This window comes from Cinclus cinclus, chromosome 1, assembly GCF_963662255.1.
Source record: "Cinclus cinclus chromosome 1, bCinCin1.1, whole genome shotgun sequence".
Taxonomy (NCBI): Eukaryota; Metazoa; Chordata; class Aves; order Passeriformes; family Cinclidae; genus Cinclus; species Cinclus cinclus.
In genome coordinates this window covers 133902295-133915995 of record NC_085046.1, presented here as the reverse complement: position 1 = coordinate 133915995, position 13701 = coordinate 133902295, and the positions used below count along the sequence as shown (strand labels likewise).

Below are 13701 nucleotides of genomic sequence, written 5' to 3'. Positions count from 1 at the left end.
ATGATGCTTTCAATAGACTAATTAATTTTAAAACTTTTTTTGTTTAAGAATAAATGGAAAACCTCAGACTTGAAAAAGTTAGAATGCCTGCACCAAAGTTTTAAACAAAATCCATCTTAATGCACTGGCCTTCCATGCTTTTTAACTTCCCCAAAGATGTCAAAGCAGATAACTTTGGTTAAGGTTGACATTATGTGTTCAAGATTATGGAGAACATCGATTTTCTCAGTTTCTCTCTACTTCCTTCATCTTTAGAGATTTTATGAGTGTGTGGTTTTCATTTTTATTAAGATATCTTGAAGTATAGCAGAAATTCTTTTAGTTTAAAAAGAGATCAGAAGATCACTATCAGAAAATGTTCACCAGCGGTTCACAAAGCTCGCTATTAAAAAGATACATTCCATTATGTGATCTGCTCTTATTTATGTTTTGAAAGCTAAAGAAAAACTGGATCTTTATTTTGCACTCAGTGTCAGGGAAGAGGGGTCCCCTTACTCTTACTGTGGCTGGATCCTATTGAGCAAACACTGGGAAGGGCTGCAGGGCTGAAATCAGAGCCTGGTCTGACTTGGTGCAGTGGTGTGGGTGGTCAGTTAAACACACACATCAGTACCACCTTTTGTGTTTCTTGGTTTTTCTGTTCGGGTGCTACCCAATTCCTGCTTTCATTGAAGACTCTTTATTGATATGCAGTTTTCAGAGATGCTCAGAAAGCTCTATTGGAGAGCTTTTCAGGGTCAGTCTTATCTGACTCACCTAACATTTTTTGGAGTTCGGGTCTGGACTTCTTTTAGATCAACAAAGTTATTTCTGTCCAAGTGAGTTGTTTGGTGATGAGGTGATTTACAAGTACCTTTTTTCTCCATATTATCTGTTAAAAGGTAATGATGTTAGTGCTGATATTTATATGATCACTACCTGTGTTGCTTTTTCCTAAAACGAAAAAAAAAATCAATTACAAATCATCATATTTTAAAAATACAAATATTTTCATACCCTGCTTAGGCAAGAATACCTTAATTTCAAAGTTATGCTTTATTAGAAAAGTACAACAAATTATATTAGGTAGTACCAACTTTGGCTGTAGTTTAATAGTGATTCAGGTCTGAAATAAGTTAATTTGAATGTGCAGCATTTTCAATTTATATCAGTGGAAAAATATTTAAATTCATCAAAACAGTATTGTGGATTCTGATATTTTATCACTATTAACTTGTTGATGATCACAGCAGAAGATCAATATTTATTTGTACTGAAAACTTAATACTGGAAGTGTATCTAAATTTTTGATTGACAATAAAATTGTTATATTAAAATCAATTACCCTCATTTCTCCAGTATAGGTCCATGCCAAATCCCTCTTCGCTCAGTTTTGTGAAACTGGCATTATTCACTCACACCAAAGATATTACAGAGAATATCAGCATGTATAAAGCAACTAACAGTACTGTCAGTGTCAAGCCAAATGGCTTGTTGGTAAAAATTTTTTTGTATGTATACCATTGTTCAGATGGAAGCATTAAATTCACATTAGGGTGTCTGTGTGGAAAAATATAAATCAATTAATGAAATATGGACAGTAGAAATATTAAACAATGCCAGCAACTTAATCTCCTTGTACAGTTAGTGAACGACTTCTTTAGTTCTCCTCTCAGTGAATAGCTGGTTCCTCACAAAATTGCTGTCTCAAGCAAGAACTCAAGGAATTATATTGCAGCTGGATAATTAAGTGTCTTTATCTCTTTGTAAATGGGCCATAAGGCATTCTATTGCAGCGCACTAATGAGGAACATTTTATGGTATTCTTAAGTGATTTCTTTCAAATGCACAGTAATTTGAAGTATTATTGTTCTTGCCAGTCACTAAGGCTAGATTTATTGGGAAACAAACTTGATAACTGTAGATAATTTATTAGGTATTAAATAATTATGCCCCAGAGAGGGTGAAAGCTCTCTACATTAATGTCATTTTCCAAGACCAAGTTAATTCCTGCAGCCCTGCAGGAGGGAAATTCTGCTTTAAATAATTTATTTAATAAGTAGTTGGATAGCTTGAGTGCTCTCACTATGCAATTGTTTGCCTTTCTTAGTTCAGACTCAGAAGCTATGTGGGAGGGCGAAGTAATGCTCTATTAGCTGCTAAAAAACATGTCTGTAAATGGCAATCTGAGATGTCTAATTGACTGCACTTTTTCTCTTTGCTCCCCATTTTATAAGTACTGATCTCAAATCCTTCTATGTAATGAACCTTAGTGTTCCTAACAAATCTGGTACTTGGACTAATGCCTAGGCTGGTAGAATCCTTGCAGCCCTGCAAACTGCATTTCAGCATGGCCTGGTAGTTACTCTGGACTGTACTGAAGTGAGGGTCACACACCTCTTTGGGCCTCCCTCCCACATGCAGTGAGGGCAATGCAGGAGCCATTAAGGGCTAGAGGTTGAGAGCAAAGGGACTAATTTTGCTTTTGTCATTTTCACTTGGGAGCAAAACCCTTCCGCTTCTCCATCCAGTCCAGGGACTTTAGGGTCACGGGGTGAATTAAGATCATTGAGCTGATCCTGTAGAATAAACTAGTATTACCAACAAAGAAACAGCACAACAAAGCAACCAAGCAACCAAACAAAATCCCTAATCTAGCCTCCCCCTTTGCCCCTACAACAAATCCAAACACTTTTTGCAAGATCTCCTATTAGCTGCTTCATTCTGTGGCTATGGAACCAATCCACAGCCAAAAGATAAAGCCAGAGCAGCACTGCTCCTGTAAGTGACATTCTGTGATTTCACCACATTTGGGATTTGGACTAAGTGGTCCCTTAGACATTCAAAATGTGCATGTGTATTATCCACACACTTATACTGTCATAGAGTCTGAACATTTTAATGAGGGCCAGCATTTTTTGTTGTCATCATTCAGCAAATGAATGTGCCTAAGGAAGAAATTCTAGAGCTTTATTTTCTCTCACCTTCTAAAACATCCATATGAATTCAAGGTAAGCTCCCAGGGAGATTTTGAATGGAAGATGCAGAAGGTGTTACCTACCAGTTAATGACCTAAATGGAAATATTATTTTAATTTTTTTTATGAAGGATAGACAGGAAATCAGAAAAAAAATTATACCCCATAACCCGTGGTGCATAAAGTATTGCAACCCACATTGCACAAAAAAAGGAGAGAAATCTACAAAGACAAAAGACTGAGTACATGAAATACCATTAATTTAACCTGTGACAGATACTTCAGGAGGTGCAAAAGATAACAGAAGGAGATGGCAGTAGAAATTGTAGGTGGTTTGTAGAGCATGGGTGCAGACTTACTGACACTTTCAGATAAGAATGCAGTGTCATCAGCTGGAACACTCTAGTAAAAAGCTAACAATGGGAAATTATCCTTCACATGCTGTATATATGGAGTTCCTTGGTATGGGGTGCTGAATAATGGAAATAATCATGCCTTCAAAAATGTCAGCTGGAGAAATTAATGGTAGAAAATTCTTTCAAAACCTATTAAAGATGCAGATATTACATCTAGTGGAGGAAGAGCTTGTACTGTAAATTCCTGGGTGTACTTTCCTGCACTTATGCTGTTCTCCAGTTGTCTGCTTTGAACATCTGCTTGTATTGAAGACTTTTTTCAGTCCAGGTGTTAGCCAAGCTCTTGTAAAATCTTAAGGCCGTCCTGAGGGGAAAAGTCCTAAAGGAAATGAAATGAAGAAGAAAATAAGTAATTATGAGAGTACAAGAAGTAAAATCCAGAAGATGATGGTTGAAAGATCAAGTCTAGTGAGGAAGCCCCATGACTTCTAGGGCCGTGATGCTGGAGATGGGACACTGGAGAGGCTGCAGCAGCAATGTAACCTGAGATATCTAGTCTTGTAATTTCATTTGAGAATGATGGGGGCCTTGGCAATACAGTTTTATACACCATAATCTGTAAATTTATAATCTATAAACTTGAATGTTGCACAATAGTTCCCAAAACAGAAATATTTTGTTCCAGTATGTCAAAATAAACTTTCAAAGTTGCCAATGGCATGGTCTTTTTGTCAGATTCAGAGCAATGTCATAAAGAAATATTAGCTTTAAAAGCATGTTGGTGAATGTAAATTTTGTTGAATGGAAAATGCATGTCCAAATCCAGTCCTAAACTTCCTTTCACCTCCCTAGTAAACAAATATGAATGCACAAACATGCACAATCTGAGAATACTGCTGGGCTCCAAGACATACAGAAGCAGCTTTCATTCTAATATCCCCCTGATTTGTTTTGGTTTTTTTAAAAGATTTTTAGGCTTTACGAAGATGAAAATGAAATATAGAATTAATAAAGTAGGAAATAATGGTGACATTGGAGAAAGTTTTTAATCAGGTGGTGATAGTTTGTCTTTATAACAATTAGAATTGGGTAGTGACTACATATAAATTCACATTTAAAACTTTTAGTTGACTAGCTAGATGCATAAAAAGTTCCTGTTACTTTATCAAGAATAAGTAACTGCATTTTTTTATATTTCATACATCTCAATGGATTATAATTTTCTAATTAATTTTGCATTGGTTATACTGAGAGACAGTGGTAGCTTTAATAATACAGAAACATGTCTTGTGGAAGAAAAGCAGATAGTGTATAATATGCATTTGAAGAAAATGTGCTTTCAAGTCCATTTTAAGAGGGACCCAAATGTGCTCTTGCACAGCTATCATTTCAGTTTTTAGTAGTTACCTGGAGAACATAATTGAATTAAAATCAGACTTCAGGTTTGTGCTTTTCCCTTTGGTTTGTGTAACATTTGCAGCACAATGGGGTTGTCACAGGGCTGTCTCATTGCAGTCAATACTGGGTGTCACAGCTATTAGGCTGTAGTTTAATGTTTGTTCTCAAGTGGAGGCTGGTGTATGCAAGACAAGGACACTGAAACAGCAGACTACACTTCTGGCTGTAAGTCAGCAAAAGCTCTAAGTCTTTGCTAATTTTTCCTCCTCAAAACAAAAAAAATCTTCACCTTATTGTGTCAGATCTGTCTGTGGTTGCTGCTGCATAGTCAGGGAACATTTTATATATATATGTATGTGTATATATGTATATGTGTATATATATATATATATATAAATATGTGTGTGTTTGTGTGTGGGCAGTGTTCCAAGCCTCCTCACTGGGAAACAGCTTGAGTAACATCCTTTGGATAACATTAACAAACTGTTCTGGATTTGATTCTTCACAAGCCAGGCACTGTTTGCCATTGTAACTGGAGTTTTGTTGGTGCACAGCAGCTGCACCCAAATGGCTGGGAAAGAGGTCAGAGACACGGGGTCCCTACAGAAATGCAGAATTCCCCACAGTATGTCTGGAACAATGACAAGATCAAGGCAAAATTTATTTGCAGTCAGGATCTAGACAGAAACCATCATTTGGCAGTCCTTGTATGACCCTGTCCTTGAATGCAGCAGCTTTAGGTAAAAAAAAAACCCATCAATTTACAACCTTCTTTTTGAATTTTTAGGAGTTGCTCAACAGGGTACATACATTTTTACCTCAAGTGCTTTTGATAGCACAACTAAAATTTAGGTCAATTATATATGCCAATAAGATATGGAGAAAGGCTTTTCCTTTCTGATTTCAAAAGTATGAATGATTTTTTTAAGTACCTTTTTTGGTACTTTTGTAAGAAAATTAGATTTATGTAAATGGAACATTGAAAAAATGAAAACATAATAATTCACTCAGACACTAAAGAAATCTCTGCATATCTGTCCAAATAAGCCACTGTCATGCAGAAAAACAAACAGCTGTTTTTAATTTGTTGTTTGTATCACTAAAGGACATAAGAGTTTAGTGATTAACTCAGTCTCAACTGATTTCTCAAACATAGCAGTTCACATCTCAAATAATTTAAGAAGTGTGATTGTGATTTACTGATTCAGTCAACACAATGAACTGAATTTTAACATTCTCGGTTGCTTATAGACAAGCTGTGCTATTCACCAGATATCTTATGGAGACCTGAAAAGCAATGAGATAACTTAATTTTCTCAAAAACAATCAGAAATCTCAGTTAAAAAAAAATCTAGTAGATTTTTTTTTCCTAGTTGAGATGAAATTAGATATTTTTCATACAGCTAGGAAAGACATAGATCATATTTTATTGCTTTCAATTTCATGTTCCTAGAGGAGAATACTAGATTACTATATATTTCAGAAGCTACTTATTCTTAGTAGTCAGTTGTATTTCTTTAAACCTGAGCAGAAAAGCAAACATCCTCCATTTGTGATAACTGTTAGGAAATAAACTAACTTACAATTGATTTAATTTTACAACTGATAGCATAAAAAGAGTATCACTCTACACAGGGCACACAAAACTATCAGCCAGTTAAATTTCCCTAACTATTGATTTGGGGAAAAAGCCCTATATATTTGAGATCTCTCACTTGCAAGTACTGGTAAACCATTCTAATAAAACTGGAGGGGTGACAGCCTCAAGTGCTGACCCCAGATTTCTACTGAGGGTTCATATCCTGGGAGCAGATGCAGAGCTGAGCCCTGGTGCTGCACAGCCCGTGGGTCACAGAGACCTCATTGATTTGGGTCCCTGTTCATCCACAGGGATGGATGGCAGTTATGGATGGCTCTTTCTGTACTGTCTGGACTCCAGTCATCTCCAGGGCACCAAGGAAAAGGAACAGCTGAAGGACTGATAACTGAAAGAAATAATTCCCATCAAGTAGTGAAAAACAGAGAGCACAGCCCAAAGAGAAAGTTACTGGGATACAAATAACCCAGAAGGCCTTGGGAAGTGCAGTGAAAAAATTATTGTTGGTTCTCCTTCTGTTAGAAAAGCAGGACTTTCCACACAGGCATCATTGCTTTAAAGGAGCATGACTTCCTTACCAGTCATTCCTTCCTTCCTTATTCTTCCAGAGAAGGCAATCAGGAAACCCTCCAGGGGTCCAAATCTTGGCTAAGCATTCAGGTTTAAAAAATGATAATATTATTTTGCTTAAAATAGACATACCTTTCTTCAGGTACATAAAATTCTGTCATAAGCATTGTATTTGAAAACAGCTAAACTAACAATAAAAGTTTGTGTAAAGTCAATACCTTGAAGCTGACAAAGGAATTTAATGGTTACTTAGTTGGTTTTAGAAGTAATTTATTTGAATTTTCTTACTTAAAAAAAAATTACTTGCACATCTACCATATGTGAGCCAATATATCATTCATGGGCTTAATGTATAAAGGATTCAAGGTCTATGTAATGCTGTAGAAAAAAATAGTCTAGAACTATAATACATAGAAGTAGTTTGGAAACTGTATGGAATATTAAGTAAGAAAAACAACAGCAAACCTTAGAGAAAACATATTTAAAGCTAAAAGCAAATTACCAGTAACATTCCTGAGTATTAATTTTCTGTCAAGTTTGTGCTGTTCTTGCAAATTACAGTGTGATGTATTAAGAAAGCCTCAACTTTAGCTAGTCATGCTTAATATACTGTGCTGCAATCTGTAATAGTACAGGTCCTTGTGAACCTGGAGCTGGGCTTTCCTGCAGTGGGAGCACCAGCTCCTGAGAGAGGGTTGAGAGGCACCCAAGGAAAGCCATCTTCTCCTGGCTGCAGTGGAATAAAACCCCTAGTGCAAAAACTCCAAACAGGTATTGGATTGCATAGCTTTTAGGAAATTAAACATTTGCTCTCTGTGTAATTTCAGCTACTTCAGCTGTCTGGTTCTAAAAGTAAAGATGGCTTTGTCTGTGACATTTATCTGTCTTTTTCAACTTCATCTCTAACATAAATATCCCTTTTATTGTGTTTCTTTTAGTTTTTAAGCATGAGAAGATAATTTATTTCTAAGGATGATTCCTACAGATCCATCTCTTTAGAGAATTACCAAAGCTATTTGCTCTGATATGACAATCTTACCTTATTTAAAATGTTAATGATATAAACTTCAGAACATATTCGTTATTTCTTTTGTCTAAATTTTACAGGACCCAAATTCAAATTTCCCTTATTGAATCTTAGTAGTTATTTCCAAGTGGTTTTCAATATGTGTATAACACTCATGTGAGAGGTAAGATAATCTTGCTGCATACAGCTAATAAAATATAAGAGTTTGAAGACTGAAGGAAATGAGCAGTGCCTTTGCACCACTAAATATAATTTTTAGACAGGAGAGACTGATGGCTCCAGTTGAAACAACAGCATTAGAGAAATTCAGGCCAGAAAGAATGGATCTATTCTAAAGCTCTCTGAGGTCAATGAAAGGCTTTGCTTTAACTCCTCAAGGCTTTTGCTCCAGCCCCAAGTAATTATTCAGGTTGGACTTTGGCTGCAGATACTAACACCATCTGCTTACAGAAAGTACCATGAAGTCTTTGATTAACAAAAATCACGAGTGCCTCAGTTCTATGTCTTATCTAAAAAGTGTCATTTTTGAGAGAGGGAGCAATTAATGTGCACCTTGCTAAGGACCTCACTCCCTGCCATCTCACAGGGAATTGCGTAATCTACACCATCACCAGCACTACCTTGTCCAAATATGGCTAAGTTTCAAAGCCATTGATTTCCTAATTGAATTTCATATGCAAGTATATAAATTTGGTTTTATTTTTGTTGATGGTGTTGAATAAAAATAACAAATCTTAAGCAAGTGTGTGGAAGGGGAAAAGTAAGGAATTTTTATTTCTTAAAATAAAATTTTAAAATAATAGCATAAAACTCACAAAAGGGAAAGAATATAATTTTTGTGCAAAATGCCTACCTAGAGAGCAGTATAATCTTACAGTTAGGATTTAATTTCTCACTAATTTTCTATTTTTACCTTTTCATGGAATGACTGAGGTGAAATGTTTAACCTTATTTTTTACCTCAATTTCCCCATCTGTGAAATGGTATTAATAACAAGTGCTCTGGCAGGAATTTGCCATCCTAAAATACTTCCTTGAGGTGTTCAAAGGAAAGATGGTATTTCCAACTGCACACCCTTGGTATTATTCTCACCAGCTACGACCATGCAGTCCCACATGCTGTTCAAGGCTATTGCCCTGCTGCACATCAGCATCAGTCTTGCAGCAGAGGCCACTTCACTCTGAATGAATAAGACATAGTCACTTTTATATCTATAACTCACACTTTCAAGCCAAAAATGAAAAAGAAATATCTGTCACCAGAGGATGAGTGTGTCTGGAAGACTTAAATATTGTATCCTTATTGTAGGGATTAATGAAGTGCTGGTCCGAATGCTGCACATCACTTAAGGACATGTTTAAGAATTTGAGTAGATGGATGGGTTTCCATGGGAATACTGATGTGCTTAAAATAAGTGTTGTTGGAATGAAATCATATCCTACACTATTGTGTGGAGTCATGCTACTTTTGTTTGTGAAAATGAAGAACACTCTCAGATGTTACTTCTTCCTACAGGGAATTTCCTGGTTGTTCAAGACTGAGATTCTCAACATTTTGCACTCCTGATTTCTCAGCCCAAACTCATATATATATATTTGGTCTGCCTGTAATATACAGGATCAAGATCTGCACTGGTGTTATAACATTAAGTGTTTCCCTGTGCTGAGCCAAAATGAATTCTATAAATATTGACTTTAGACACCCGACTTCAGTAGCATTGTTTTTTTCTTTTATTGTGTTTAGCAACTTTTATAAATGTATATATGAAAATAATTAAATTATTCTCTTCCAAAAAATAAATTTAAGCACACAGCTGCTTAGCCCCAAGCTCCTATGCTGCTCAAAGTCATTACTTCATGAACAGCATGAACTCTCTCCTTCCAGCATTGCTGTCTAAGGTGAGCATCTGTGTCAGATCACAGCACTGAACACTTTTTCCACCTTCATGTGCCATCTCTGAGGCATTCTTTGGCAGCCTCCCAGGTAGGGCTTTAGCTGGAGGCAACAGCTGCAGTGGCACAGACCTTTGCACTCAGAACATGCTGTGTTACCTCTCAGGGCACAGGATGCTCTGTTTAGCTATTTGTATCATGATTTCTTCTGGTGCCTACTCTGCCATCTATCCAAAAGCTTTGCACTAGTGCTATACTAGAATTTGCCAAATGCATGAAAGGTGTAAGAAACACAGTACAATTATTACTGTGTATATTTGAAAGGGATGTAGTGTGCAAAAATGGACTTCCTAGATACAGAAATGCTTAAGACTGTTGTAACTTATGTTTTTTGTTTTGCAGTTTTACTAAAGAATGCAAAAAAGGAGGAAGAAAAGCCATTCAGAGACTGTGCAGATGTATACCAATCTGGTTTCAACAAAAGTGGGGTCTACACTATTTATATCAACAATGTGTCAGATCCTAAAAAGGTAAAGACTGGGTTTACTTTCTTGTTAATATGATATTTCTCTGAACTGAAAGGAGCGTTTTGAGCCTTTATTGAAGTTATCGTTTTACAAAATATTGTACTGGTATAAAAAGCTTGTCTTATATTTAATCTTTAAAAAGTGTAATAGACTGAGAAAATGATTAACAGTATTATTCCAGACATTCTTCTTTCCCACTGACAGAAAATCCTTCCTAAGTTCCAACGTACACTCAATAGTTGACTCACTTCCTCCCACTTGGCAAGCTCAGTTAAATCAGGCTATGGCTGCAAATAAATCTGCAATAAAATTTAGAAGTGAATTTGTAAAGTGTGATAATGAGGAAGCTGATCTAGGGGATTATCTGGTAGCAGGAGGAAAGAAATAGCAGAATGAGTAGTTTTTAAAGATAAGGATTTTTTAAAAATTCTGCTTCTCTTGTAGGGGACAAGGAAAAGTGATTTTGGCTGTAAAGAACACAACATGCTGAGTGCTAGCACAGCTTGAAATTATGAAGCATGTATAATCCCATCCTTCCCAAAAAAGAGACTTGGGAGGGTTTCTTTTTTTTATGTAAATGAAACATTAGTCTGTGTAAGAGACTATTTTTTGGCAAGGCTTTTTGTTGCTAAGGTAGCTGAGTCAGCTGAGCCTAAGAACCTTTGAGAGGATAACCTAAACCCAATTTATCCTTGGAGGAATGTTGGCTGTCCCTCTGACCGGGCACTGTCGGGAGCAGCCACCAAGACTAAGGGCTGATTACCTGGGAAGTGAAGTAGTGGCCATAAAGTGGGCAAGACAAGAGGGAGGGAACCACTTCTGTCTGGTGAATTTATTCTTACTGCAGTAAAACGCTGATCCTGAAAACAGAAAAGACTGTTAAAAATACTACCAGTATTATTGTTTATAATAATATTATGATCATATTAAGATATGCCAACCTTATTCCTAAGTGGAGTTTTGTATTACAAAAGGCCTTTGGAAGCCTGCAAACATCAAGATGTTATAGTTTAGCAAGGAATTAGAGTTCATTAAGCCATGAGTAGAATTGGGGTGGGACAGCTTTATGGGCCAAGATCAACATAATTTTGGTGAATGTGAAAAGGAAAATAATTGACATGACATAAAAGGCAGATATCCCTGAAAGCACTGAGCAGGACAAGAATAATAAAAGAAATTCTGTAGCTGCTGTTCCACTCAAAAAGAGATGTAACATCTATGTCCAAATCTCATGTACCAACTGACAGTAGTTTTCTTAGCCTCACCGAAGTTCATAAGCCATGACCAGAAGCTGGACTGAAATGAAAACCAATGGTTGCCTGAAAACACTGTGACACTGATGCTTCTGGTATATTTACCTCAAACCCACTGCACTGGCAGTATAAGGGCAGTGACACAATGGAAGCCATCCTGTGTTTCCACTATATCCCTGATTACAGATGCTACTACCAATCAACACAGGTACCACAGATCAGCTGATATCATTGCATTATGTTTTCCTATTTTAGCAAGAAAAGTCAGGAGTGTGTGCTTCTGCGTGTTGAGGGCATTTCTGATGCACCCATTTCTGTCCTGCCCTAGCAATAACAGAGCAAGAGCTGATCCCAGGCATGCTCATGTCAGTCAGGTGAGGAGTGTGATTGCTTCAACAGGTGTTCTTCTAGACCTTAAGGTCATTTAAACAAGCTGTATGGTAGTGCTGTGCAGATAGCTGAACTAACTCCAGCTGAGATAGCTTCAAAATCCCATCCATGCAGCACTGTGCCAGGCCAGCACTAATTGGGCCAGAGGTAGCACCATGCAGACACAGTCAGATTGTTCTAATATCCTGATAGGTACTCCATGGAGACAGACTTGCTTGTTTAAAGCCAGTTTAGTTAGCTAGATTACCACAATGCAGTGCACAGTTCCCACATGTTTTAGCAGCCCAAATATATTATTATCTTCTGTATCACTCACAGTCACAGACAGCTATCTCATTCATAACAATTTGATACATCAGATTACAAAACATACCTTCATTTCATCTCATAATTTCTAAGGATATTTACTGGAATCCTGATATTCACTGGAAAATACCTTTATCATATACATAAATGTTACTCCCAGTTTTAGTGTTTTGTTGGTTTCACATTCATGTATTCATAAAATTTATCCGTCATTCTTACAGCTCCATACCATTTATATGCCTCATTTTTATATGCTCACATATGCTTTAGACTGTAATTTTTGTTTCTTTTCCCTAGCTTCAACAGTTCATTAATATAGTTCATTAGTCTGTAAGCCCTTCATCAAAAATTAGTGTTTAATATCTGTTTAAAATGATCTTAATAATATTCCATATTTTCATATAGAAAGAGAAAAAGATAGACAAACTATTGAGCTAATTAATTAGCTCACTGTGACACATGCATCTGCAGTCCCTGATAGTGCATGTCCCTGATAAGGTGGACAAATGATTATTCTGAGTGAAAGAAAAGTCAGGAAGAATCTTCTCAGTCCCCAGCAAAGTCAGGGTGAGCTACAGGGGAAGCAAGGCTTCTGATGAGCAAGGGAGCAATGACAGTGAGGCTGTCCCCATTTTGGAGCTGAAAGAACCAAGTCACCTTTGGGAGCCAAAGCCGGCCAGGTGTGATTGGTCTGACTGCAAACAGGAACTCTGCGTGTGCCCTTGGATCAGTGTGCTGACTCCACTGTCTTCACAAACCCTCACAAACGTGACTCTTAGCAACCTCTGGGTGCACTACACTAAAAATGTAATGTTATCCACTGCTGCTGGGCTCTGTCAGTCTGTGCCTGCATGGTTCTGCAAAAGCAATTGCTATGGCTGTGCTCTTCACTCCTCCCCCTTTACTTTCTTCTCGTGGACTTCCCACTAAATTGGTGCTGATGAGCATATCTGGAGGAATTTTAGCCCATTAAATGTAGGCTATCCCTCTGTACTGTGAAAACTGTCCTTCAACATGGGAGTCATCAGGTATTCTTTTGTTTCTGCATAGCAGAGACACATTCCCTGAATCTCAGAGGTCTGGTCTTGAGCTTGTTGCTCCATGTCAACGAGGTAGGCTTGTGGGGTCTTAGTGTGCATGCACTTAAAATGCAATCTGTAGAAATTTGACATTTTCTATTTACTTTAAAATTGAGCTTGTCTCTGAATTCTAATTATAAAATTTTAATAACTTAGTCCATAAAGCTAAAATAAGTAGAAATAATCCCATGTTTGCCTTTTAGGAGCTTGAGAATTTTTACCCATGCATTTAAGGAAGAGCAAGAGGGCAATAATGTGGATGGTCTTTTATTCTAAATCAGGTTACTTTTTTAATTACAATGCATACAAATTCAGTTGCTTTCTCTCATCTTTTTCTTTCCTAATAGAGG

The 13701-nt window shown here is 36.9% G+C and overlaps 1 protein-coding gene across 4 annotated transcripts in view; it reads left to right on the top strand.

The window, feature by feature from the left end:
* The window catches only part of ANGPT1 (angiopoietin 1), a 150823-nt gene that overhangs the window by 86587 nt on the left and 50535 nt on the right, over positions 1–13701 (top strand). For 2 of the 4 annotated variants that reach the window (XM_062503402.1, XM_062503378.1), the window contains 2 exons: positions 2136–2149; positions 10210–10326. In XM_062503402.1, the coding sequence (XP_062359386.1) occupies positions 2136–2149; positions 10210–10326 (131 nt within the window). Of the gene's footprint in view, positions 1–2135; positions 2150–10198; positions 10327–13701 lie in introns of all 4 variants that reach the window. The other 2 variants (XM_062503396.1, XM_062503386.1) reach the window with 1 other exon arrangement.